General features: G+C 39.7%; 1 protein-coding gene across 2 annotated transcripts; it reads left to right on the top strand.

The window, feature by feature from the left end:
* Positions 1-1567: 1567 nt before the first annotated feature.
* On the top strand, positions 1568-26046 carry iffo2b (intermediate filament family orphan 2b). Of its 2 annotated transcripts, none has more exons than XM_067504978.1 (8): positions 1568-2548; positions 16315-16375; positions 18211-18306; positions 19380-19550; positions 20702-20844; positions 21706-21907; positions 22033-22131; positions 22579-26046. In XM_067504978.1, the coding sequence occupies exons 1-8, from the start codon at positions 2073-2075 to the stop codon at positions 22804-22806; spliced, it is 1476 nt and encodes a 491-aa protein (XP_067361079.1). In that variant the 5' UTR covers positions 1568-2072; the 3' UTR covers positions 22807-26046. The 2 variants fall into 2 exon arrangements, with proteins under 2 accessions (XP_067361079.1, XP_067361081.1); XM_067504980.1 differs by having other exon boundaries at positions 21736-21907.
* The last annotated feature ends 99 nt before the right edge of the window (positions 26047-26145 follow it).

Raw genomic sequence — 26145 nt, forward strand, 5'->3', positions numbered from 1 at the left:
AGTCTTTCTGAGTCTCCTGAAGAAACTCTGCTTTGCTTGTTTTCCACTTAACCCTGCAGTTGTTGATTGTCTGAAGAAGGTGTACATACCATCTTAGATGAAGGTAGCGTGTGTGTGTGTTTCAACAAAATGAATTAATATCTTACAGCTTCTGATTCACTGAAAACACCTGATCCAGGTGATGAGCAGTGGGCTGTGCTGGGATAGTTGCAAAACAAGCAGAGCAGGAGTCTTTAAAGACCAGCATTGAAACCACTCTCTTCTAGTTTTAAAACATTTACAAATGAGTTTGATTTGGGCCCTACCTGTGAAGTCCCTGTAAATAATAAAAGCACAAAGCTATATGTTTTATGCATTCATTACTGGAATAATGGTAATTTGAACAGATCTCTCCTTATTTATTTAATGTTTTTTTCTTTTTCCCCATTTGTTTATGTAACAATTGCACAGGCCACTTACTAACTCCTTTTCCTTTGTAACAAGTTATTGTTTTAAGAGGAATAGATTGAACTTTACACAAACTATATTCAGAAAACACATTTACAAACTGCTCAGAAATCCAACCCTGGTTTACCTATTTTGGTCCTGTTCATTTACAAAATCAACTGTGGAGTAAACTGTCAAAATTGTATTGCTGATAACATTTACACTAATTTTATGTTACTATGGAAAAATTAAGTATTTGCATTCATAAGCATAACAGTAGTGCCTGATATGAGTAATATTTAATTAACTTGATTTCATTTTGACTAAATGTATTATTCGGTTATTATAAATGTATTATTTAAATCCATAGTTGTTTTCATTAACAGAGCAGCTGTAAAAATGCAGTGTAAATATTTGTAAGCTTTACAATCTGTAGTTTATTTTTTGTCTAGTAATGGCCCCCAGAGGATTTTCCTTGTATGTTTTCATATGTTGTATGCAGAAGAGTCTATTAACCAACTTGTTGTATAAAAATGGTAAGAAATCCAGGTCCCTTGTCTGTGTTTTGGTGTGTGAGGGTTTGGGTGACATGACACTACAGACTACACAGCATTTGGCCTGTACTGTTTAGGCAGGTCACACCATCTTTTAATTGATCCAACGAACATATAGTGAGCCCACACACAGACTATAGCCCACTGCAAACACTGCAAATATTTACTCAATAACGTACAATTAGATAAAAGCTAGGAAAAATGTACTTATAGCTTATTATACTTATAGTAGGCACTGTATCTCCTCTAGTCAGAATAGCCTTATTGATTAAATGCATGAATGAATTGGACCTTTACATTTTGTATTTTTTTTGTGGTGAATGTTTGTCAGTGATGCCTTTTGTGATGCCCGAGTTTAAAATCACTTTAATAATTCATGGAATGAATATAATATAGACTGGAACAAAATTAATAGAAAAGGCATTGTTGTCAGGGCCTACTTTAGCCTATTAATCAGGCTTGCGTGCCTTTGCCCAGTGTGTGTGATCCCTTTCATTGCTGTGGGGGTGTGGGGGTGTGAGAGAGGGAGGACGGTGGGAGGGGCGGATGTAGGTGAGAGTGCCTAGTTTAGCACTTTGCAACATGATCCGTGCACACCACGAGGAGGCCGGGCTCTGCGGTCCCGCATCCTGCCATCCCACCGCACCACATGGATAGAGCCACACTGAACGAGGAATGACAACGGGGGAAGGTGGACTGTTCACCTCTGCCGGCTGGATATATGAACCCGCATCAGCAGCTGCCGACAAAACAGAGGCAAACACAGGCATGAGGGTGACGGGAAGTAATGCTGCTGCTCACTGCGGTCTGCGTCAAACCTCTTGCGCTTGCAGATGATGATGTCCTCGGTGCCTCTGAAAGGACTTTTGGGGTTTCTTTGCTTGTGAATACCCCTGTTACAGGGGTCCATGTTAGTATCTCGGGGTAAACATCCAGCAGGGACAGTGGTGGTCACTCTTTCAGCATCTGCATTGTAAAGAGAAACGGGGGAACGCGAAGGAATATGCTGAGATAAAAACTACAAGTATTTGTCGTTGCATCTGAACCAAACAGAACATAGTTGGATTATAATCGGTGGCTGTTTTACCAAACATGAATTCGCTGTTTTTCTCCGATATGCCGCCCGGTGCGGTCTGCGGCGCCTCCACCGGGTCGGGCGCGGTGACCAGCGCCCTGCGAAATGACCTGGGCTCCAACATCCATGTGCTGAAAACCCTCAATCTGCGATTCCGCTGTTTCCTTGCTAAAGTCCATGAACTGGAGAGGAGAAACAAACTGCTGGAGAACCAGCTGCAGCAAGCTCAGCAGAGACAGCAGTACCGCCACCTTTACGCCCGTGAAGTTGCCGTGCAGACAGACGGTCCCGAGTCGCGACTGCCGGGCACCATCTGGAGTTTCACACACGTCCGGAGGCAAGGGGAGCGCTATGAGACCTTGCACGGGCCCGGGGTGACGTGGACGCATCCGGACGGGGTTGGGGTTCAAATTGATACTATCACCCCAGAACTTAGGGCTCTCTATAATGTGCTGGCCAAAGTAAAGCGGGAGAGGGACGAGTACAAGAGAAAGTGAGTAAAGTCAACCGCATTCACTGCATTTACGTGAAACCACGTGCTGCTGGTAGTTTATGCTGTAACATCCATAGCACATGCAGGTACCATAATAAAGCTGCAAAGACTTGCAGGGGAGTAGCAAGGGGTTAAAGGCCTTGATTAAATATTGCTGTGGGTCCCCAGTTTTTTTGTTGTTTTTGTTTCTGTTAAATTTGTCCAACCTGAATCTCTGTAGCCTGGAAAGCCCCTAAAACTGTAAATAACTGTGACTGCATGTTCACCTTAGTTGATCTCAGACCCAAACATAAAGCATAAGGCAAGTCATTCTCTACAAGCATACATTATCGCCCACACTGCAGTAACTCAGCTACAAAAAGCTCAAGGACTCATTTAATGTACAAAAGACGTACCAATTTCTAAGCCAAAAAGCTTCTCCAATGTAGTGTTGCATCTGGACACATAATCAATATCGCTCTTAAAGATATAAATCACTTTTTAATGTGTTACATTGCTCAAATCAGATATTGAGTCATTTTTTAAAATCAAAAACATCAAATGCTCCTTGCCTCATGTTTTTTTAGTGTGATTAATTACTGTTTTTCTTTGTTTCATTTAAGTGTATGTTAAATATATTTGGGGTTTAGATGCTTGGACAACGTCAGACATTCTAATATATCACTATGGGCTCCGGGAAATCACAATGGGTATTGTTCGATGTTTTATAGACCAAACACTTTCTATATGTGAGTTTTTCGTCAATTAAGAATTACAGAACTGAGTCAGTTTAAAGACCTCATTGGTGGCATCAAGAAGTGGGTTTCATCTGCCCACAAAAGCTTCTTGATCTCACCAGTGACTTTTTGATCTTGTGTGAGTGTGACTGGCCAATGTCAGTGCATGCTCGTGTGACAGCAAAGTGGATAGATGACAGACTTCACAGAGTTAGTAACACTTGAGGTTGTGTTTCAAATGGAAGTTGTCAGAGCTGTGAGGCTGTTCAGCAAACCTGTTCCTTTTTCTCACACACTTCTAAGGAAATTCTTTTGCATTGGGCTCAGCCTCCACCAATTGTTAATCTTTTTAAGTCATGTTATTTCCATTTCCCTGAGGACACACTGCAGTGTTCCCAGCCTACAAACTTACACAGCTGGCCGGCTTGGCTGGCTACTGGAGGGAGACATTCCAAGCAACCTCTTGCTTCTGTTTGCCATCATGATTCAAGACCATAGGCATGTTAACAGGCCTCTGTCTGCTCGGTGAGGTTGGCTATGACGAATGCTGACTGCCCTATGAGTGCACTGACTCAGTGACACAGAATGTGTGTCCTCTCTCCCACTCTTCTGGGAAACTAGATATCCTGTCCAGTCATTCCTTGTAACACTGTCATATCCTTTTTTGTGCATTTCTGCTTGAGAAGATGAACAGCAGTGTCTGGGACACCAGCCAAATAAATAAACTGCAGCTGAAGTCTGATATTTGGAAGCATTTGATTTCTAAGTCATTGAAACGGCCATCTCAGTTGCTTTCTAATTAGAGGTTTAGTTTTTACAAATATCCATTTACTCCACTGTTCACATTCACTATTATTGTATATCCAGCAAGAGGCTGTGGAGAAAAAATAGGCTTTTTATATCATGTATTTATGATATAGGCTTCACATATAGTGGCATTGTAGATGTGTTTACATTTTTCTTCAAGGACACAAGTTCCAGTATGAAACATGTTCTTCTTAGCATTTTTACACAGCCGAAGTTGTGGAATAAGACACATTCCTAGTCTCTTTTTACTGCCTAATAATCATGGTAATCAATCTCTTCCTGGGCCTCTCTCTTTCCTCCATTGCTCTGAGCTCAATAATTGCATCACCACTGAGTTCACAGCCCAGTCGCTTTCTCTCTGTCTCACAGTCTAAATCCTCTTTACCACAGTCACGTTTCAGCATTCAGTCCTTAAACCCCATCCTGCCATGCCTTTTCTGCTCTGTGCTCTTTGTCTTCAGCCATTCCTTCGTCCTTCACTCCACCCATCTACAGCCCCTCCGCTCCTCGGCTCCCCTCTGTTGTGTCACACAGACACAAACAGCCCACCCACCCCATGCTCCCACAACGCCATGGTGATTTATTAAAGCTTTACAAGTGTGGAAACACACAAGGAGATGAATGTCTGGCTGGTCCATTTCTGATTCAATCACTTGCATTCATGAAGTACATGGTTGTTTCCTGTCTGACATTTTACAGTACGCTTCCTTCTGATCAAGATATTTTCTGATCCAGAGGCTAAATGATGTGACACATTGTTGTTTGAAGATGTATTGTGGTTAGTTCATAAGGCTACTTGAATACATGAAAAGCTGCCAGTACAATGGCCCAATTATTTCCTAAGACTACATACCAATATACATCTGTAAAAAGAAAAGAGCAAGATCCACAATGACTATGTGTTCCCAGGAAGACACTCGCAATGTAAACTAAATTTAGAAATTGAGTTTTTTTCTTAAACAGCTTTAAAGTTAGATCTGTCTTTTTACAATTGTAAACAAGTGCAAGTCAGAATCTCTTGATACTTATTTGTACTGTTTTGTGACTTTATGCATTCCGACAAAGACATAAAGTCACAAAACAGTACAAATAAGTACTGTTAAAATAAGTTTTAAATGTGTTGTTTAGTTCCATTCACACATTGCATCAATCATCGGTTCATACAGTTAGTTTTTCTATATGCAGTTTTTCTGACCAGTGAAAATGACCCTTATAATATTTTAATGTATCGATTATTCAGTAAGCATTTAGTAGTAGAAGAATTGGTAGAACAACGTCCACTCTGTGCTTCAGTGCCTGGTCTGTGTGGTTACATAACTTGCTGCTGACAAACAAACATGCAAAGGAAGATGGATAAGGTCAATGCTAGTGCCATCATTCACTCACTTTTTAGCCCAGTATCTTGCATCACTGTGAAATGTAACACCAGGGGGTCAGCAGGTCTCCACCAGTAATTGCAGCCAGCCTGCAACAGTGCTCAAAAGGCCATGGAAACATAGGCTGACATTTTTTGCAAAGACTGTTAAACATAAACAGATACTGTGACCAGCAACTTCTGGCAGCCACCAAATTGCATATTTGTTTGAAATTTACATCGTATGTTTTGGTTGGTTTGGGTGCGCTGTCACTGTAGATAGCTTTTCACCATTATGCAGATTACTGCATAGACAATCAGATAGGAACTCAAAGACATCACTTATACTCTCAGTAACATGCTAATACATTTTATTATTATTAAAGATTAGCATTTTATAGACATTTATTGTATTTTCAATGCAGTTATAATGATGATAGCCCATTACACAGCGACAGATTTAAACAGCAGTATCATTTACAGTATTGTAGCATTTGTATGTGTGATGCCTACTGCATTGTGACTTATGCGGGATTTGAACCTTTGATCTCTGGATATTCTTCTGCCCCTTTCTAATTAGTCGTTTATTCCATCAGTGAGCAGAGACCAAACAGCTGTCCTGCTGCATCAGACTATGGCTGACACAGAATGTATAGTGAACTAGAGGAGTCTTTGGGCCTCTTGGGCCTGTTCTTCCTGCATGAATAATTCAGATACGGCTGAATTTAGCTGTACGTGGATCAATGCAATGAGAATTCAGTAAAGAAAGTGTTGGCTTTGATCCTCCTTTGGGTGCTTCAGAGTGTTAAAAGGCAGCATTGAGCATCTGTTTTGAAAGTGTGATGCAGGTTTGTACAGGTTAGTATAGAACTAACTAATTACAGAGCTAAAGACTGAATTGTGTTTTAGATGTCATATTTCCCCATGAAGAGCATCTGGCCTTTCTGATCAGCTCTTAAGCCTCACTGTCTGTGTTTGTTGCTGACCTGCCCTGTGTATAATCCCGGCCGTCTATTCAGGAGAGGGATTTTCACTAAGCCGTCACCTAGCACCAAGGCTCCAACCTCCAGCCAGCCCTACCACACCACATCCTGGCATGCAGTCGCTGCACTGAAGTGGGGTCCCTTGGAGTGGAAGACGGCCTGCTGCTGAGAGACTGAGAGAGAGCTCAGTTCACCAAGGCCATTGAGCTCCAGATTAGAGACTAATAGTATTCATTGCTTAGACAAAGCACTTACTTTGTAGATACTATTACTGTTACAAACATGGATTGTTTTCAGTGAAAACTACACTACTAGTACTAATGTAATAGTGTATTTTGCTCAATTCTCATATTTAAAAACACACTTATGAGCCACAATTGCACTGAGTGACATGTTCCTTTATTATGATGGAGATGGGCACTGTCCGTTATTTTGAGTATATACAGTCCTGCTGCTGCAAATACTCTACAGCAGGAAATACCAAGCTAGGACCCTGTAGGGCTCATAATAATAATGATTAATACATTAGATAAGAACAAAACAGACATTCCAATATGTGATCAAATATTCACCTCTCGTCTTTTATAATATCGTCTCCTTTGGAAATTGACAATTTGTATATCGACCTGCACTTGAAAATAGCCCCCAAACAAATGCAGAGGTTACTTCTGCTTATCAATGTTAGCTAAAAATGACTTAGCACATTATGTAGCATCTTTCCTAAATCTGAAAATATATATTTGTGACCTCTTTCAGAATACATATTCAGCATGAACAAATCGACTTGGGCTTTTTTTTGTCACTTTATGGCTTTAAAGACTAATACCTGATCTGTAAAACGCTACTAGTAGTTTATTGACCTAGAATAATAATAAGAGAAAAATCAACTACTACAGTAACTCGTGAAAACACAATGTGGTTTTTCAAAATCCTCTTTCTCAATATTGATGGAATTGGGAGGAAAATTAGGTTGATTCTGTGATGGGACTGTGTCCCCCTCCCCCCAACGGCTCCATTGTACCTCTGTTTTTTCAGTGCTTGTGTTTGGAGCTGCTGTTGCTGTGCTGTGCAGCTGTGGTTGATTATTCATGGGTATTGATACAGTGGAGGGCAGTGGCACATTGCCATATTCAGAAGCGCAGGAATGCACCTGTCCTTAAAAAGCACTGAGTGTACAGGAGGTTTGTTTGGTGGTTGGTCTGGGAAAAGCACTGGCAGCAGCTTAGGCCTGAAGCAAAGCAGGAGACACGTAGGTTGCTTGGTCAGGTAAATGTTTCTGTTAATCCTGTAATCTTCAGATCTAATCCTTATTTACCCCCAATAAATAAAACTAGTGCCTTTTCCTTTCCGTTCAAACGTGCTCTGTTTGAAATAATATCTGAATTTTTCTAAAGGTCCAGATATGCTGACACATCAGGCGGACTTAATACCTGCTGTATTTCAGAGGAAATGGTGGTTTGCTGGGCATCCTAAAAATAAATAAAAAATATTTCCACAGCATATAATGTTATATACACGTGTCAGCTAGCAAAATGGTGTGTGATAATCCTGACACTAAATCTGTGTTGTCCTGCATGCTTGGGCTTAAATTGAATTCTTCCTGTACCGAGATATAGATGCATAAAGCTGCTGTGCACAAATGCACAAATAATTATCGTGTTCAAGGCACAGTCGGTGTTATAACACAGGCTGGAAGCTATGGTCACAACCAAAACCATTGACAGGTCTTTGCATACAGGTTCTTAATAAGTTCAAAATGTAAACACACCTGCATATTCAAACCTACACAATACATATATTTTACCTGTTAGTTATGTGGCTAATTTACATATTGGATTTTGAATTGTGTTGTACGATTTTCACTGTTCGTTTTGACTGATGATCTTAATTACTTAATTGGCCTTTAGCAAAAATGCAAGTCAAGGTTTTCAAACTTGCTTTAACACTTCAACACAAAGCAGAATCAGCCGTTTGATCCCGTTTTTCTCATCCTTGACTACGAAGCCTGATTTCTACATTAGATTGCTTAGTCTAACTCAATGACCTACTGACATCTGTGCTGAATGAAAGGGTAAATGATCTACTGTAAAATGCTTTGGATAAAGGCACTGTATATGAAACATCAGTTCATTTCCCAAAAATGATAATGGACACAAATATAACAATACTTTGTAAACACATCGTGGGCTGTATAGGTCCCCAGGCCGGTAGTTTGCACTGTACGTAATTAAATGAGACCAAGTTGTGGTTTGTGGTTTTCAGTGTTTCTGAAAAGAGCTGTTGTAGTTTCATACTCACTCCCGGGGTTCATCCTACCGGTGTGTGTACCCAGAGGTACAAAGGATGTTTGTCTATTGGAGATGTGTCATAGGTCTATTATGCCTCATATAATTTGACTGCACACACCCTGGCCTGTGAGGATTTGTAGCAGAAGTGAACATCTTCAGCTTCTTTTCTATGTTATTGGCCTGTCCCTCCCTTTGCAGCTCCACCTTAACATGGTCCAGGCATGCAGGCCACTGTTTCTGCTCTTATTCTCATATACATCGAAGGAATCCAGCTAATCCATGTCATTTGTCAAGAGGTAAATCCAACTCTAAGCCCCCATCTATTATAGAACTCTTTGGAAAGCTTTTTACAGGTTATATCTTTGCTGTTTGTATGCAGTTAATTATCTTTGTACTCAAACTGTATGTCAAATAAATGGCCTATAACCCAAAGCTATTAGGCTGGGTCTGTAATGTAGACTGCAATAATAACGTCACAGCAGTTGTGTGCTTTGAAGGGGGTGGGGTGGGGTCACTTTTTATTGTGGGATTAAAAATGAAGACTGCAGAGAAAACTGATTTTCAGTCACTTCAACACACTGCTGCACATTCTTCTGTAGACTGCACTAGAGTAACTCATGAATCCTCATTCTTCTGTGTGAATATGTTTTATTGTAGCTGTAAGTGCATGAAACGAGAGAAAACAGAAATAAGGAGAGTCGGGCCCACAATGTGGATATAAAAACTGAAGAAATGTAATTAAATCTCACTCTCCAAGTGCCAGTTGGTAAGTTAGTAAGAAACTCTTATTGACATTTGTGCCTCCCTGTCTTTTCTGCCAGCAAAAACATCTAGCTGTCAATGATTATTATAAAGATAATGAAATTATTAAATTGGGGTGTTTTCACCGTGGTGACACCTTTGCATGTTCGCACAAACTTTAACAGTTCGAAGGATCCTTGCCATTATGATCACTTACATAAGTTCCTTTCAAAGCAATTATCTGTTCTTTTTTTCGTTTGTTTCTTTCAGGGTGTTCCTAGGTCATACCTGTTGGAAACTGTAATTACATGCGAGCATTTATGTGTTTGTCTTGCTCCCAGAAAGATTTACAGTATGCCCAGAGGCCAGAGAAAAGGGAGTTAGGACGGGGTTTGGAAGTTAAGTAACTAGATAATGCATGTGCTAAGGGTAAATAAGTGAAGGTCACACCCATATTGTGGAGAAAAATCAGTTCGCCAATGTTATACAGCTGGGTCAGGACCAAGATTTGGGCATGTTACGACACTGGCTTCCAGTTAGCTGCCAATTTATCAGTATGAAGGGAGGATCTATGGCTGTTTTACCAAACCCTCTATTCAGACAGAAGCTTTGATCAATGTTAATCAGTTTGTAAATGTCTCACCTTTTTCCAAAGAAAACCAGGAACATTATTGCATCCTGGCTGTTATCAATGCCTTGAACTTTCTCCTTAGAGCTCCTTCAGTGTTGGAATCCATGAGAGGTTGTTCCACTGCGTGAAGGCTTACCCTAGATTATATATGCAATGACTTGTGACTTATAGAAACTTTATGCTTGTCTCAGTGCTTAGAAAAACACAGCTGTCACAAGAACTTCAAGTAGGAGGCAGATGTCTGGTTTAACACACATTCATCAAAGATTGAGATATTACAGTGCCTAAAACCTCCCGTCCTCATTGTTAATGTTGTTTGATCTAATCTGATTCAAACACATGTTGCAAGTATTTACTGACTGACGTGATGCTTAACTAAATGAATGAACATCCTTGTAAAACATGGTCATGCAAATAATTGCAAGATAATATGTTAAAATCATATGTAAATGATATATTTTGTTGCAGAACAGCAGCACAGCACTTATTGTATGTCTGCAGTGTACCATAAACAGCAGTGAAAAACACAAGTTATCTGACGCCCTTATAATATTTTCATATATTTCAAAGAGTCTTTGTATTGCATTTTGCCTAAGTTACTGTATTATCTAGTACTTGTTCCATCAGATATCAATTACACAGCACTTCCTTCTATTTGCATATTGGAACCTAGATCCTTTTTAGAAGATATATTAATGCATCTGTTAACTTTGAGCCCTATTATTATTATTAATAACTATTCATAATCACTATTAATAAACTGTATGTTAGTATGTTGAGATGTAGCAATACTAAAATTTTAAAATTATTCAGTCAAATAAAAAATATATTTTATTGCCATAAAGCAAAGGCCATTAATCAAGTATGGTCACTATGTACAAAAGACTAACATTTGCATCTACTAATGTATTAAATGTGGTGCAGGTTGAACATACTCAAGATGTCCAAATACGCCAAATGCAGAGACACACCCTTTATTTAGAACAGGTGTAAAGTTAAACACTCTGGTAGGTTACCATTTGTGAGCTGAATAACCCAGACGAATGTTTTTCTGTTGCACCTGACAGATTTTGATCAAAGCTTTCTGTACTTCCCCTCCAAACTGTCCCATTAATGGAAAATGCTCTGTTAAACATATCTCAGGAGGATTTCAAAGCAGGACTGATGAGATAAAAATGGGAGGATGCAATTGTTTTTATATTTTATAGCCAAGCAGGTAACCTTTTCCGGTCACCGCCATCATATTTTACAAACTCAAGGTGTGAGGTTCAGCTTCAGCTGGACTTGTTCACGGAAAACACATTTAAGATGGTGGATGGTAAAAACACACAGAACAAACATACCCTAGAAGATGGAGCTCAGTTACGGTGCTGCATGCTTTGAAGGCTGCATTTGAATAGTTTTGTCACTCTGTCGGAACAAGGCTAAAACATCCCAGTAAAACATAATTTAATATAGTACCAAATTGTGGGACTATATGTATGAAAAGCATTTATAATCCAGGATGTAAAGCCCAAAACATAAATGAAACCTCCCGACATGGAAAACAAGATTTTGAGCAATCAATGAGCAATGACACACAGTGTCATGTTAGCAATATTTGGTCACTCCCGAGGGGCCAGTGATGATGGTGGCCCTTGGAAAACATCTGTGGTCACTTAGCAACACCAACGGTCCTCTTGCTAGGCCTGGTGCCGTCTGTGTTCTGTCTGGGTTAGGGCGGCTATATTTACAGTAAGAATGGTCATGCTTGTGGATCACAAAGCAGAAGAATCACTGTGCACAGTTTACATGACTGAGTAAGCCACACATTAATCTGCTTACATGCCAGATGCAGGCTGGGTTTTCATGGACAAGAGATGACATTAGACAACAGGGGGATGTAGGACAAGTGTGTTTGTGGGTGTAGGTTTGCGTGTATATGTCTTTCTTATTGATATGATTTGAGATCAGGGATGAAGGTCAAATTAGTTGGAGCAGAAAAATGAAATGAGCTTAGACCTCAACATGTCTCGTCAGCAGAGACCCCAGAGCAGCCAGACAGTGGCTGCTGAGCTGCTTTACTTGGTGGCCTGATCCATTTCATCTTGCCGCTTCATTAGAATAGCGCATGTGACTCAGTGGAGTCTGGGGAGGCTGCAGATTAGAGAGCAACATAATAATCAATGCCTTACTGTAGTAATACAGTACATAGCTTTAGAGCCTTACTTACTGCGATTTTTAATAATAATTTGTCTCCAGTGACGTAAATAAGACCTCCTTACCCTTTGACATTTTGACAAAATTTATAGGTGTTTATACAACACAGACATCAGACTATACACATATCATACCGCTTATCTTGTTCATGGTCACATGGGGCTGGAGTCTATGCCAACTGTCATTGTGTGAGAGGGGGAGTACACCCTGGACGTAGTCGCCAAGCTACAGTATGTCAGGGCCAAAGGAAAACAGCAGTTCAATAGATGCACTATAATAATAAAAAATGGGCAGCAGTAAGCTCAGATGGTGATTGAAACACATATCCTGACATATCCAGTTAATAAGTAAATATCTTTAAGGTATCAAACTATCAAAAGACTTACAAGATCAACTGAACAATAATAAAGGCAACTATCTAATAATCAAATAATTTAGAAATGTCACAAAACCAAAAGGGAAACCAGGACAAAACTTTATATAATACACTACACAATTATGCTTGATGAAAATGTTTAAAAATGGAAGTCTGGACAGCGAAACATTGTTACATTTGATACTAGATAACTGTTTAAAACAAATACTTTGTGAAATAGAGGCGAGTTAAAGTGCAGATGAAAAAATTAAATGTAAGGGTTGTAATAGATAGGTATAAATGTATGGTTTATTCTGCTGTAATACAAGGGATCATTCTTTAAGCTTGTAATTTGATGTCTGGTTGCTAAGTAATTCCACTATCTAAGTAACACTTTCCAGTCATGATTCCAGTACATCATATAGTTTAATAAGGGTGTTGTCTGACTCCAATTTTATTTGCTATGAGCAACAGAGGCTTTGTGGAATGATCCACAACCACACCTCAAAGTTTTTCCTAAGCTCCCTTTGGTATTTACTACCTGTTGCATAAGTGAACGGTGATCACACCATTGAAATATCAGATAAAGATCTGATTCTTAAAATAATAAGTACATTTTTGATTGTCATCTCCGAGATTTAATCTCTCATTATTCAGATTCAGGCAGAGACAAATAAACCTTCAAGAATAAATCATTATGAGTGCCATAAAACAGTCACTAAAAGGAATAACGCATGAGAACATTAGTGCGTCAGATTTGGACGTGTGCACGCTGGGCCAGATCGCTCTGTGTCCTCAGGCACAATGATGGGAAAACATTGAGGCAGCTCGCGTGCAAACTTAACTCCCAGACATACCACACAAGGCAGGGAGTGTAAGTTGGCAAAGACTGCAGGAATGCTATTGTTCAGCAGACAGAAATTATATGAGAAAATGTCTGTTTGATGTGCGACACTTCACTCATTATTGCACTGCAGTTTCTTTAAAAATCACTGCTTCTCAGGAATTGGATCTTTTTGGATTCAATTTTGTCATTCATTTCATTTAAATAAAACAAGTGAGTAAATGCCGCTGTGCTCATGGATGCACTTGATTTAAGAAAACAACCACATTTCTCTATTATTAGAGTGGACAGATCTTACTAATGCCAAAACTTCAAAACACAGATCATTCATTCTTTAAAAAGGCTTTTAATTTTCTCAATGAGAATCTGACTGCATCTTTATGTGGCTCTTTCGAAAAGCCTCCAATAAATTTTGGTTTTGCCCAGAAACGAAAAACCCTTTATTTATTGCAGCAGCTTCAGCTGAGTTGATTTATTAGAGCGAGGATGTGTCTGGTGGTAAACAGATGTCGATGAGTTGTCACAGGCTCCAACCCTCCCGCTGTTTTTGTCCTTGAAAGGAGACTCCGGGCGTGCTCGTTTGACTGAGTCACGCCAAAGGTGCAGGAAAGCCAGAACCATGGCAGAGACTCCAGAAAAAATGTATTTGCTGTGCTGTAGTGTCATCTTTGTTTGGATTAGCCATTTTAATCTAGATGCTTGAAAAGAGACAGCGAGTTTCCATTTGACTTTTATGGTTTGCTGAAATGTAACTGCTCCACATAATAACGTGAGCATCTCCAGCATCGATGATTCCATTAGCTTTGACAGATGATTTAAAAAGCATGACCATAATGTTGAAAGAGGGAGGCTTTTTTAATCATGTTGTTTAATTATCACCCTTAGTATTGAGCAGCTCGCTGTGGCCGTTCAGGAAATGACAACACAAGTGATGCAGTTTGTGTCTGCAGAGGAAGTGATGCAGATGTGAACTCGGGTGACTTTCGCTGGAGCCCTGCCGCAGACAGGCGGAGTATTGTGGACACAGTAAAGCAGCACGGCCAGCATTTTTACAACGAGGCTTCAATCACAGTGGGAGCCTGCACACCCTGCCCAGCAATACTTCTCTCTAATTAGACAGTATACATTCAGTATGTCCTGAATGGAAACAGGCAGCTGTTTGTTGAGAGACTGAGTATCTAGCGATGTATGTTGTGATACCAAAGTGAAGCTGTGTTTGTATTTCTCCATGGTAAAGGCTGTGGGTAAGCTCATGTCCCATGGTCATCTGCTTCTCCCACTCAGTAAAAATATACGATCAAGCAGCTCTTACACATCCTCCTCACCGACTCTGTCATACACACTCAGAAACCCCCGTCTGTTTTTATCCTCCACTGTCCCCATCCCTGTGGCCCACAGCGTCTCATCATCACATGGGTGTCTGACAATGAAGTTAGTTCAAATTACTTGTCTAATCTGAATCTTGGACTCGCTTTAGGTTAAGCATCCGTGACTCAGCATACCTGCAATCTCATCCATCCGGGCAGGAGTTGAGTGTGTTTTAGTGGCACTAACTGACTGTGTGCCCTATGTGTGATGCTAACTGCCAGGCTATTAAAGAGGCTCCTAATTTTGTTTATGCATAGCTGCCACGGTGCAGGGGTGAGAAAAACGTCTACTACAAGAGGAAAAGGGAACGATGTTGCTAATCATAGCTTGGAACCAGTAGACGGTCTGGCACTTTATTTTTAGCCATACTAACTGGTGTTGCCGTTTGGACCAACACTTTGTCCAGACTGAAAAACCTCTGCTGGGCTTGCTGACAAAACTGGTATCCACGCTATTGTTTCTTTTGGGACGAACTCTAATACGTTTTGGCAGTGCCTTAATGTTTTTTCCATCTACCATTCATTTTTCCCGTACCCGTGAAGAGAGTTAGCATATGAATACACTAACATGTACTGGTGTAAGCGCACATGCTTAAAGATACAGCATGCAGCTTTTGGGAATCGAGCCAGCAGTAGCATGAGACTTGAAATCAATCCACTCTGCTCTTTCCAGGCCTCCAGGTAATATTTACATTAAATAAGAATGCTACCAGTCAAGAAAAAATAACCGCTATTCTCTGACTGCAGAAGGGAGGAGAACCCCTGTATTGCTGTCAGTGCTGTACAAGGAATCTGATTTGCAGGAGATTTTAACAGCATCTTGCCACATCAGGAGACATTTTGGAGCATAGAAAAGGTTACATACTGTAGCTTTAGTGGGCCTATGCAAGTCTTTTGCTTTCTAGCAAATGTACTGACAAATACTAATGTGACTTATCTATCTACCTTGTGACTATAATACGATGAATAATTCAGCTGATATATCTTTTTAATTGTTGAAATTACAACTAGTGTCCTTGCACTCTGATTACCCCGATTGTCTCTGTAGTTTAGGGGACACTTTCATCTGCTGTGAACTGGTGCTGGTGAGATCCTGTAAACAGATTCTGTAGAATTTGTGAGGAATGAAGAAGTTAGCATGAAGGAATTTAGGCTGCATCAGAGGTACTCCACCCTTTTGGGTGTCTAAAAGCTCAGATGTCCCACTCAATGGTTTAGAAACTATTCATGACAACCGTTTGTTGTGTTTGTTGAAGGATGTAGCTCCATTCATCTCTGTAGTATGTTATTGAGGGGCTGGAAAGATGAACGTACAAAGTGGGGGGGGGGGGGGGGGGGGGGGGGGACAAAAGACACTGTCAAGGGCATTTGTAATCTGAGAGGGGAGTTTTATCCCCACAAAAGTACCATTACGCTTCCTAGTATCCCTCAGGGGATGAGGCCCAGCAGTAACTGACCCACCTCTGTGTTCTGTGTTGCAGATGGGAGGAGGAGCTGTCCAAACGAGAGCAGCTGGAGTCCACAGTGGAATCCCTGCAGCAGGTTGGGGAAAAAAAACAGGGAAATATATTTCACTAACATACACAGTTAGCTGGAGTCTTGCCAAAGGGCAATTTTCCACATGCAGAGACAAAATAACACAAGAATAAGTTCTGAAGAAAGAATGCAGGCACATAGATGTCAATACAGCCACTACAGCACATACATAAACATACATTTGTGGTGTTGCATGGAGTGTGCAGCTCAACCACAGGCCAGCAACAGGATGTCAGATTAAAAACAACCTTATTAGAAACCCATCAAAAGGAGTCTGTTGACTTAGATATACGGAAGATATAAACATTAGATATCACCAGCAGTGTGGTGTAGTGTATGTTTCCGCTCAGAGCAGGAAAGCGGAAATGGATGTAAGGGCAAAATAAATGTAATCTGTCGACGTTGGGGCCATATTACAACATGTGTGCTATCCCAGCTGGTGTGAATACCGCAGTCCTTCCCCTCTGTCTTACTACTTATGCACAAATCGATTGGTGACAGTATGCAGGTTTGTCTTGAATTGGATCAGCAAAACCAAATAGAGAGGTGGAGTGCACTCCCATGGGGTCGTTAACCTTTTAGAGCGCAGGCAGATGTCACCGTGTATAGTAAAGCCGGAAACCTGCTCATAGATAAACTCACATGTAAACTCAGCAGCCATTTATTTTTTAGGCCCAGACAACTATTACCATGTGCAGATTTTAAAACTAGCATATTTACCTGTTAAAGGCCAAGAATGGAATGTGGAATGATGGCATTCCTGCCTATGTGGGCTTAAATTTAATTTAATACTTTACTATTAGTGGTACTTTTTGTAAGAGCGAATGTAAGACTAATCATATGCTTATTAGCTTTCATGAGAAGATTGATGCTAGTCTTGTGTGCTCTGGGGTTTCCACGATGTGTTAAGACTTCAGGGAGTCACAGCGCCCAGCTAATAAAACCTTTACTACATTACTTTACTACAAATTTTTACACTTTGGTTTTTAGATGGTTCAAACAAATAATTTGTATGCTGTTAATTAGCATGTTTTAGAGACGGTGTAGTTACCTTCAGACAGAGTTGGTCTAACTGACTGTTCCATTTTTGCCAAAGAAATCCAATAACAAAATTATACAAATTATATTATATTAATTCAATTATATTTAAAACTTTTCCATTAAGCCTCTTTTAACTAAATCACAAAAACTGCCTATGATCCACCTCATTGTATACGAAATAAAATTAACTAAAAGGCACATTCATGACTGCTTTACAGCACTTTATATACCCAACAGTCGTCTTCATATACCTAACAGCTAAAAAGAAAAACATGCTGTGTATTGATTAATGTTTTCAGCAAAGTCCCACATTTGCATCATATAAGAAAAAGATAGTAGACAATTATGTCTGAGCAATGAGCTAAACAGTAACCAACATGATAATGATTTAACATTGTAAAAACTTAATTAAGTCAGTATTTAACTGCACCATTAGTTAAATTTTAATCCAATAGTGTTTACAGCCTGAACCAGTGTCTTTTATGGTGCGGATTCTCTTTGATCTGTCTTTTCTTTGTGTGCCTGTTCATCAGTTGGTATTTTATAACTTTTGTACGTCTTTATTCTCAGTTTATAATATCTAAACGTTAGATGGCACCATGATGTTGGTAGACTGATGAATCATCATGGATAAAGAAGTCAACAAACCCTAAACCATACCTGAATGTTTTAAAAATATTAAATATTTACACCAGTTTAGGAATAGTCTTGGGTATTTAATTCTGCATGTTCCACTAACCTTATAAGTACTTTTATTTACCTTTTATGTGTCTTAAATCATCACTGTGATTTTTACCCAGAGCGCCCGGGAGTCATCTGAGATTCAGGATGAGTTGAACGAGAAGGTGGACAGACTAAAGGCTGAACTTGTGGTCTTCAAGAGCCTGATGAGTGATGTAAGTATTCGTTAAATGCTAGGGTGATGTCACCATCACTTCACCAAGTCAGACAAAACCTCCACGTTGTGTAAAAAGTACTGGTTACAAAAGGTACATTGTTTTCCTGCACATTCATAATTATTCATAAAAGTCTGAAGAGTAACCCCTAAACACACACCCATCCTGCCTTATTGGGATTTGGTAAAAAATATTTAATACCACAAAGCATCCAAGATAAGCATTCATTGATATCTCAAATAGCAGCTGTAGATTGAGAGAACTTCCTGTTACTGTGCAGCACTGTATGGTTCCCTGGCAGGTCAGCTCTACTGTGATATACAGTTGTTATATACTGCAGTGTGCCCAGTCACAGCTTGTGCTTACTCAGGGATAAATATAGTCAGATGATGTTTTTGTTTTTTTGGAAACCTTTGCTGTTTATTCTGCTTATCATTATGTCTGCATCTGTACATTGGAGATTTTTCATGTCATTTTCTGTGCTTTACATCACCCTAATGTGGGAATCCAGAGGCGGGTAAGTAGTAGTAGTGGTGTGATCTCTGTAGATTATTAGTAGTTGTTAGTTAGTAGTTAAACATTCGTATATAATGGTCAAAATGTGTCTTTGGATGTGGTGACCCTATGGTTATGACTTTTATTGTGTCTAACATAAAACCTAAATTATGCATAATATTGGCACCTAAAGTTCCATGAAATCAGGAGACTGTGTCGATGATTAAACGCCTCCATTTTGGGACGCAGGCTTACTGTTTGAATTTGGAGGCCTAAACCAGATTTATTAAGATAACCTTGAAGCTCAATAAATAATTATGTAAATAAATAAATACAATGTGAAAGTTAAATATGTAGCTGCTACATATAGAATCACACAGTGGATGTAAAGTTTCAGTTTAAATGACTGATGGACAGGTAATGATGTACTATGTCCATAAAACAGTCAACTGATGTCAGTTAAGACATTAAACGTTTTGCCTGCCACAAAAAATCAAGCTCACACACTATAGTTAACACTAAGTGAGGAGATGTTTGAGTTGCACATCACTCTGAAATCTTCATTTATCCCCATGCAGCAAATGTCAGACCTGGACTCCAAGATTCAGGAGAAGGCCAGGCGGGTGGACATGGACATCTGCAGACGGATTGATATCACTGCTAAACTGTGTGATGTGGCTCAGCAACGCAATTCAGAGGACATGTCAAAGATGTTCACCGTCAGTCCAGCTCGCTCACTCCCAGAGAAGGTGAATATCTACTGTTTCATTATTTGTTACAAGAGCTGACAGTAATGACAAACCACATATCAGTAATGTGTGAAGGAGACATTTAATAAATTAAATCTGAGATCCCACTGGTTTGGACAGGGTGCAGTAACTGAAGTGATTTTTTTCACCAGCTGATGATGTTCTGCCTGAATCCTAAAACTGTGCAGAAACACATTCACATATATACATTCAATTCAAATGTATTTATGTACACTAGCTACAATTTAAATGAGTTCTATCTATCTATGTTTAGGTCTAGGGTTTATTGGTAAGCGTCAGTGGAAGATTGCTGCTAGTCCTCCACCCCGTGCTTCTAAGGAACATAATAATTAATATGACTTCGGGGGGTTGACTCATGTAGACTGACATATTTTTCCTGCTACAGCCAATTTTCAGTCAGAGAAATTAAATCAATTTGATGATCACTTATCAGGTTATTTACAGAGATTTAGACGAGATAGAGATAATTAATAATCTGCATTTAATTGTTTTGGGGTTTTGTTTCTCAAAGAGGAGGGGTCTTATGTCGATTATTGGTTTAAATTGTTTTGGTGGCCAGGGACAGACACAGTCTCTATAGGGATCTAGGAGTCTTAGGTGATTGCTGTAAGAACACTGCAGAGAGGGGTGTAGGATCTCTGCATCCTACGCTCAACTTGTTTGTCTTATATACATAATACTTGCAGCACTGACTGTTCCATACAGTGCGTGTACGTGCACACACACGGTAAAATGCTGATGTGCTGGCTCTTTGTTGATCAAAGGGTGATCACATTGAAGGTCCAAGTATATCTACTGACACATCTATACATCTACGGTGACACTGTTTTATCTGTTGGTTTAACCAGTTTTTAATTAGGGTCTGGTAATTAGCCTCAGCTAGACACAGATATTTACATTCAGATACTGTATATATTACTTTTTTCCTCTGTCACAAACACTAGCTGTCCTCTTTGTAAGTCACAGCAAGTATGTATTTGTCAAGCAACATAAACGGTAAAAATTGCAGGGTTCATCAAGCTCACTTTGGATCCAAAAGTAAAGTCTGTGTTAATGTGTGTGTGTGTGTGTGTGTGTGTGTGTGTGTGTGTGTGTGTGTGTGTGTGTGTGTGTGTGTGTGTGTGTTGCAGGGAGCCACCTGCAGGAGAAAAGAGCGTAAAGCAGTGTCTGATGAGGAGAACTCCGAGATGGATGCAGATCCCAGCCCTTCGGAGGAGGAGGTCCCTGGGTCGCTCAACATCACGGATGAGATGAAACGCATGCTCAACCAGCTGTAAGCCTCACACACACACACACACACACACACAAAAACACACTAACAATACACACACACCTGAACCGAGTGCTCTCTGCTTTGAATGAAACTGAATATGCTTTGCAGCCACATTATAACAGCACAGTAGTTTCCTGCAACGTTATCTTGTTGAAACTGTTCGATGACTTTCTTCGTCTCCCTCTAGTGTTTTGTATGAAGGGTTGCAGTTAACAGTCAGAACGCTCAGCAGATATAAACTCACCGGCCATTTTATTAGGTACACCTGTTCAACTGCGCGTTAACACAAATATCTAATCAGCCGTGGATAATACCATCTGCTGGATTTAAACCCAGCATCCGAATGGCACAGAAATGTAATTTCAATAATGCTAATCTACTAGGGTTTTCACAAGAAAATCTATTGGGTTTACAAAAAAATGCTCTGAAAGAGAGAAAATATCCAGTGAGCGGCAGTTCTCTCTGAGAAAATGCCTTGTTAGAGTCGGAGGTCAAAGCAAAAAAAACGCTTGTTACAATTGATGTATGCAGAAGATTTCTGAAAGAGAAACACATCGAATCTAGAATATGGACAACAGCAGCAGAAGACCGCAGGTACCACTCCTGTCAGCTAAGAACAGAAAACCAAGGCTACATGTATAATTCACAAGGCTTACCAATATAGTTTCTGTTTCTGGCCATATAGTAGGTTTGACAGCTCTTCTTTACCATTTAATCTTTCCTTTCCATCTTTTCGCCGTCTTTGTAAGTGCATCTTTGCATTTGCATTTTAGTTTTGCTGAATCTGGTGGCTGTTATACTTCTCCTTCCTCTACACCTCTCTCTTTTCTCTTTTCCGTTCTTTTTTCTTGCCCCGGACAGACATTGCTCAGATAACTCCTTTGTTGCCAGGCGTGAGACATTCGAAATTGACGACGACTGTGACAGTCTGACGTGGGAAGAAAATGAGGAGACTCTGTTGCTGTGGGAGGACTTCACAAACTACAATGTGCCGTTCACCATCACCGGGACGACCTGCCCAACCACCGCCCCCTGTGAAGGCAATGGGGAAGCTGCTGATCCTGTGAGTCCTGTCTGTCCTTTTCAGAGATATATATTGTTTTCAAGTCAGACTGTAGATTGCTATAAATGCTGTGTAAGACATCTGCTCATGCATGATGAATGAGGCCTCTGTCTGTGCTCTCTAAGGACTCCCAGGATGGAAGTCTTGGCAGTCTCATTGATGAAACAGAGTCACTATTTAAGACCAGAGAGCAGGAGTACCAGGAGACCATCGGTCAGATCGAGGTAGACAACTTTCGTGTGTGAAATAAGAGTTTATTTAAATAAAATGTAACTTATTTTGTGCAGCTAATTTTTTCGAAAATAATGGAATAATCATAAAATAACATTTAATAATAACATTTGAAATCCACCAACTCTGTGCTTACACACAGCATGATTACATAAAAAAGTGCAGGAATTATAATTTGTTGTAGCAGAGTAATAGGTATAAGGGTCTTTTGGCTTAAAACAGCACGGGAAGTAAATTTCCTTTTTTAACTTTTGACACTGACCGTGGTAATAGCTGTTTTGTAGCTCGCGGTTCAACACCGAAATGGGTGGAACATTATGATTATGATTATTATGATTTGACTTCTGTACTTGGGAATCACAAGGTCAGCCGTGCTCCCCACCCCAGTAATTTTCATACAGTCTCTTACTTTTCCAATCGAATCTTTTGACTTCTTTCAGATGGAATTAGCCACAGCAAAGAGCGACATGAACAGACATCTGCACGAGTACATGGAGATGTGCAGCATGAAGAGAGGCCTGGATGTGCAGATGGAGACCTGTCGGCGGATGATTAAAGGAGGGAGGAACTCTCCCTCTTTCAGCTCTGTGGCTAGCAGCGACTCAGGGAACACAGACGAGATACAGGACGAGATTTTGGACAAGGACGCGGAGGCCGAAGTTAGTTGATGGATGCAGAATCCTCCTGGCGGCCCCTTGTTATAACCGGGGTTAGATGTTTATAGAGCTGAACCCTCCTAAAGAGGCTGCCCATTTAAAATTGGGCCTTATTAGACCTGTTAATGTTCTGCTGGTCATGCTCACTAATGGCCCAGAACTGGTGCTTTTATACTATTTCTGTTGTTAGAAAGTGGTGGGGGAAAAAAGAGAAAAGGATGTATTTAGAGTCCAAGCTGTGCTCTCTTCCTCACTGCGGCCTCACTGGATTCTTGTCTAGAGCTTTACATCATTTTTTTGGAGAGAAAAAATTATTAAAAGTTTTAATGGCTTAGAAATGTTTTCTACAAATTCTTAGCTTAAAAAAATTTCCTTTTTTTTCTAAAGGAATTGAATAGTACATATCGTGCTTGATGTTCGGTGAACAAACAGTAATGTTTCAATATTTATGAATTACTTTTAAAACAAAACAACAGTTAGTTCCCCTTAATTGGAATAACAGTTTGCTTTTGTATTATTTAAATCCAGTTGGGATATTTGCAATCCTCATTACACTATAGGGGGTTTAAGTGTCTTCTGCCAAGGAGACAAAAGAAGTGGAGACAAATGATGTTGAGTTCTGGTGGTTTCTGAGGAAACTCTGCAGGATTGCCAAAACTGAAAGAGGAAAGGAGCACAGCCCTTTGATGCATCAGTGCACTACTGAAGTTCTATGCAATTTAGCTGGCCTTATTTTCAGACTGGTGTGCACCCTTCCTCGTTTCTTTTGAAATCACAATAATTAGCCTTTTAAAGCAAAGCAGGTGTTTTCTATGTATTATTTTGAGAACTATTTGTTTCTTGCATTTAAGTGTAAAATCATCTTGTATATGTATTCGTATTTTTTTTCATGAACATTAACAGTAAAAACTGGAACAGCACCCCCTCAAAAGGACTAATATATTCATTTTATGACAACAGTCATTACCAGACAGATGCTACTTGCTACTGAAAAAGGCGGTGCATTGTGGGAATTCATGTGTAAGTCACTGGGGAAATATTGTTCTCATCTTGTGCAGTTGCTGTTTAGCGCACATATAAAATGTATTAGTTCTATAAAGGAAATCCAATTAATGATTAAAGCCAAACAAGAGTTTAGAAACTCTTACACAAAAACCAAAGGATACATTTTAAACAGTTTCACATTCTCCACTCAAAGTCTTGACTTGTATTCATTGTTCTTTGGAGAACATGTCATTATCAGTTGCCATCTCACTGACTGTAGACCGTGTCCTGTTGTCCAGACAGTTGCCCATCCTGCTTTGTCTCTTCTGAAAAGTGTCAGATTGTACATAGAGGGCTGTAGGCATGTGATCGAATACCCCAGAGGCCTTTTTTTCCCCTTCTAGTCTTTTGCAATAGTTTGCGATGTCTCACAATTATGCTTTTCAGTGCCTGCACTGGATCAGCATAGAAACTGATTGACGCATGGTGAAGAGAGGTGATCTTTTAATCACCTCTTTGTATTACAATAAATGTACGGTTTGCTGGATCAAAGATTAAGTGCTACTTCTATCTTGAAGTTTTACAGAAGCAGAATGTTTAAATACAGGCCTTTCATTACTTTCAGCATGTATGTGTGGGGAGCTGTGGGTCTTTTTTTTATACAGTTACATATCTGAACTAAATAGCTGCAATGCAGACTGCGCTATGTTTTTATCAAAACAGTGTCTATCCTAATCAAGAGTAATTGTGTTTGTGGCAGAAAATGTATTTTTCACAGTTTTTAATCATTCATTGTTAACCAAAGTGTGTTAATGTTGCCATGTTCAGCTTTTCTTTCTTTTTGCAGAGATATTAATCTTGTTCTAGATGTTTTGATCATTTATCGACCATATTAGATGGCCCTTAGTAAAAACTAATTGATTAAATCAGACGATAGTAAAAAAAAAAAAAAAAAAGGTTCTCTGTTGGAGTTGATGTAAAACCAGCCTGAAAAGTAACAAAGAGCCATTCTTTTATCGGTACTGTACTTTGTAGCAACATTAAACACATTATTTATTGACTATATGGCACCAACAACCAGAAACAGCAGGTCTAACAACACACTACACCGCCTTTCATTTCACTGTCCATCACGCCAACCAGCCGACCAAAGCGAATGAGCACATTAACATCCAACAAAGATGTAAATCAAGCTACGAATCTGCAAACTCTGGAGAGTCTCAGTTTCAGTATTTCCACAAGCCTACCACATGTTAGTCTGCAAAAAGTTTTCCAAAGTCAGTAATCCTTCAAAATAAAGGACATTTTATATGTGTTTTCACTTGAAGCAGGTTAAACTCCAGTTATATCAAAATACTGTAGCACCCCCACTTGTTGAATGTAGCTGGATTGGAGGCATCCTCTAAGCTCGAACATCAAGACTTAGCAAGTTAAAGCTTAAAGCTAAAATGTAGCTGTTTAAATCCAGGGATATATGGTGTGCTGTTACTTAATGGAGACCACGGTATGTATGGCTTCACTCAATAGATCATTACCTGAACCACTTATTGTATCTGAGTTTAATGTATGTAAATTAGGTTCTGGTGGACATGAATGTTTCATATGAAAAAGGGATTTTATATAAGTGGATTTTCACTGGCAAATGTCTTAGCCAATTAATGTAATTATTGCTTTCGCTTTTCATTTCATTAACATGACAGGGAGATGAAAGGTGCAGCAATGCTTATGGCCATATTTGAGTAAAATGTTTTCAACTGGATCGTATCTGATCAGATACTGATCTTTGTGTTGAGCTTGCATTGCAGGTAATATCCTGTTTTGTTTTGGCTTTTTTGTCCTTCCGGCTTATCACGTAAGTTCAGGGTCACCACAGCGGATCGTTTGTCCGCATGCTGATTTGGCACAGTTTTTACGCCGGATGCCCTTCCTGATGCAACCCTCCCCTCTACCACGGCCGGGGATGGGCTGTTGGGGGTTCAATGTCTTGCACAGGGTATGTGGTTGGGAAGAGCAGGGTGCGAACCTCCAACCCTATGGTCGGTAGGCAGCCACTCTAACAACTGAGCCACTGCCGCCCCTTGCAGGTGATATCCTGTTGATCCATTTAAATTAGTTGATTTATATTCTTTAATTTAATAGCATTCTTTTTGTCTTTTTTGTTTGTTCCTACAATGTATTCATATGGGTGTGGGAAAGATTGTTTTAAAATTATGAATGTACTCAATTGATATGGGGGATTAAATGGAATAAAATGGTGGATTGGATAAACTTTAAGGCTGAATTGCTTCTTTTTTCCATAATCTAATTTAAAAAGTAGTCTTTATTTTAGTGGCGTTTAATAAAATCTAGAGCCTTGGTTGTACTTGA

The sequence above is a fragment of the Channa argus genome, chromosome 5 (assembly GCF_033026475.1).
Source record: "Channa argus isolate prfri chromosome 5, Channa argus male v1.0, whole genome shotgun sequence".
Classification (NCBI taxonomy): domain Eukaryota; kingdom Metazoa; phylum Chordata; class Actinopteri; order Anabantiformes; family Channidae; genus Channa; species Channa argus.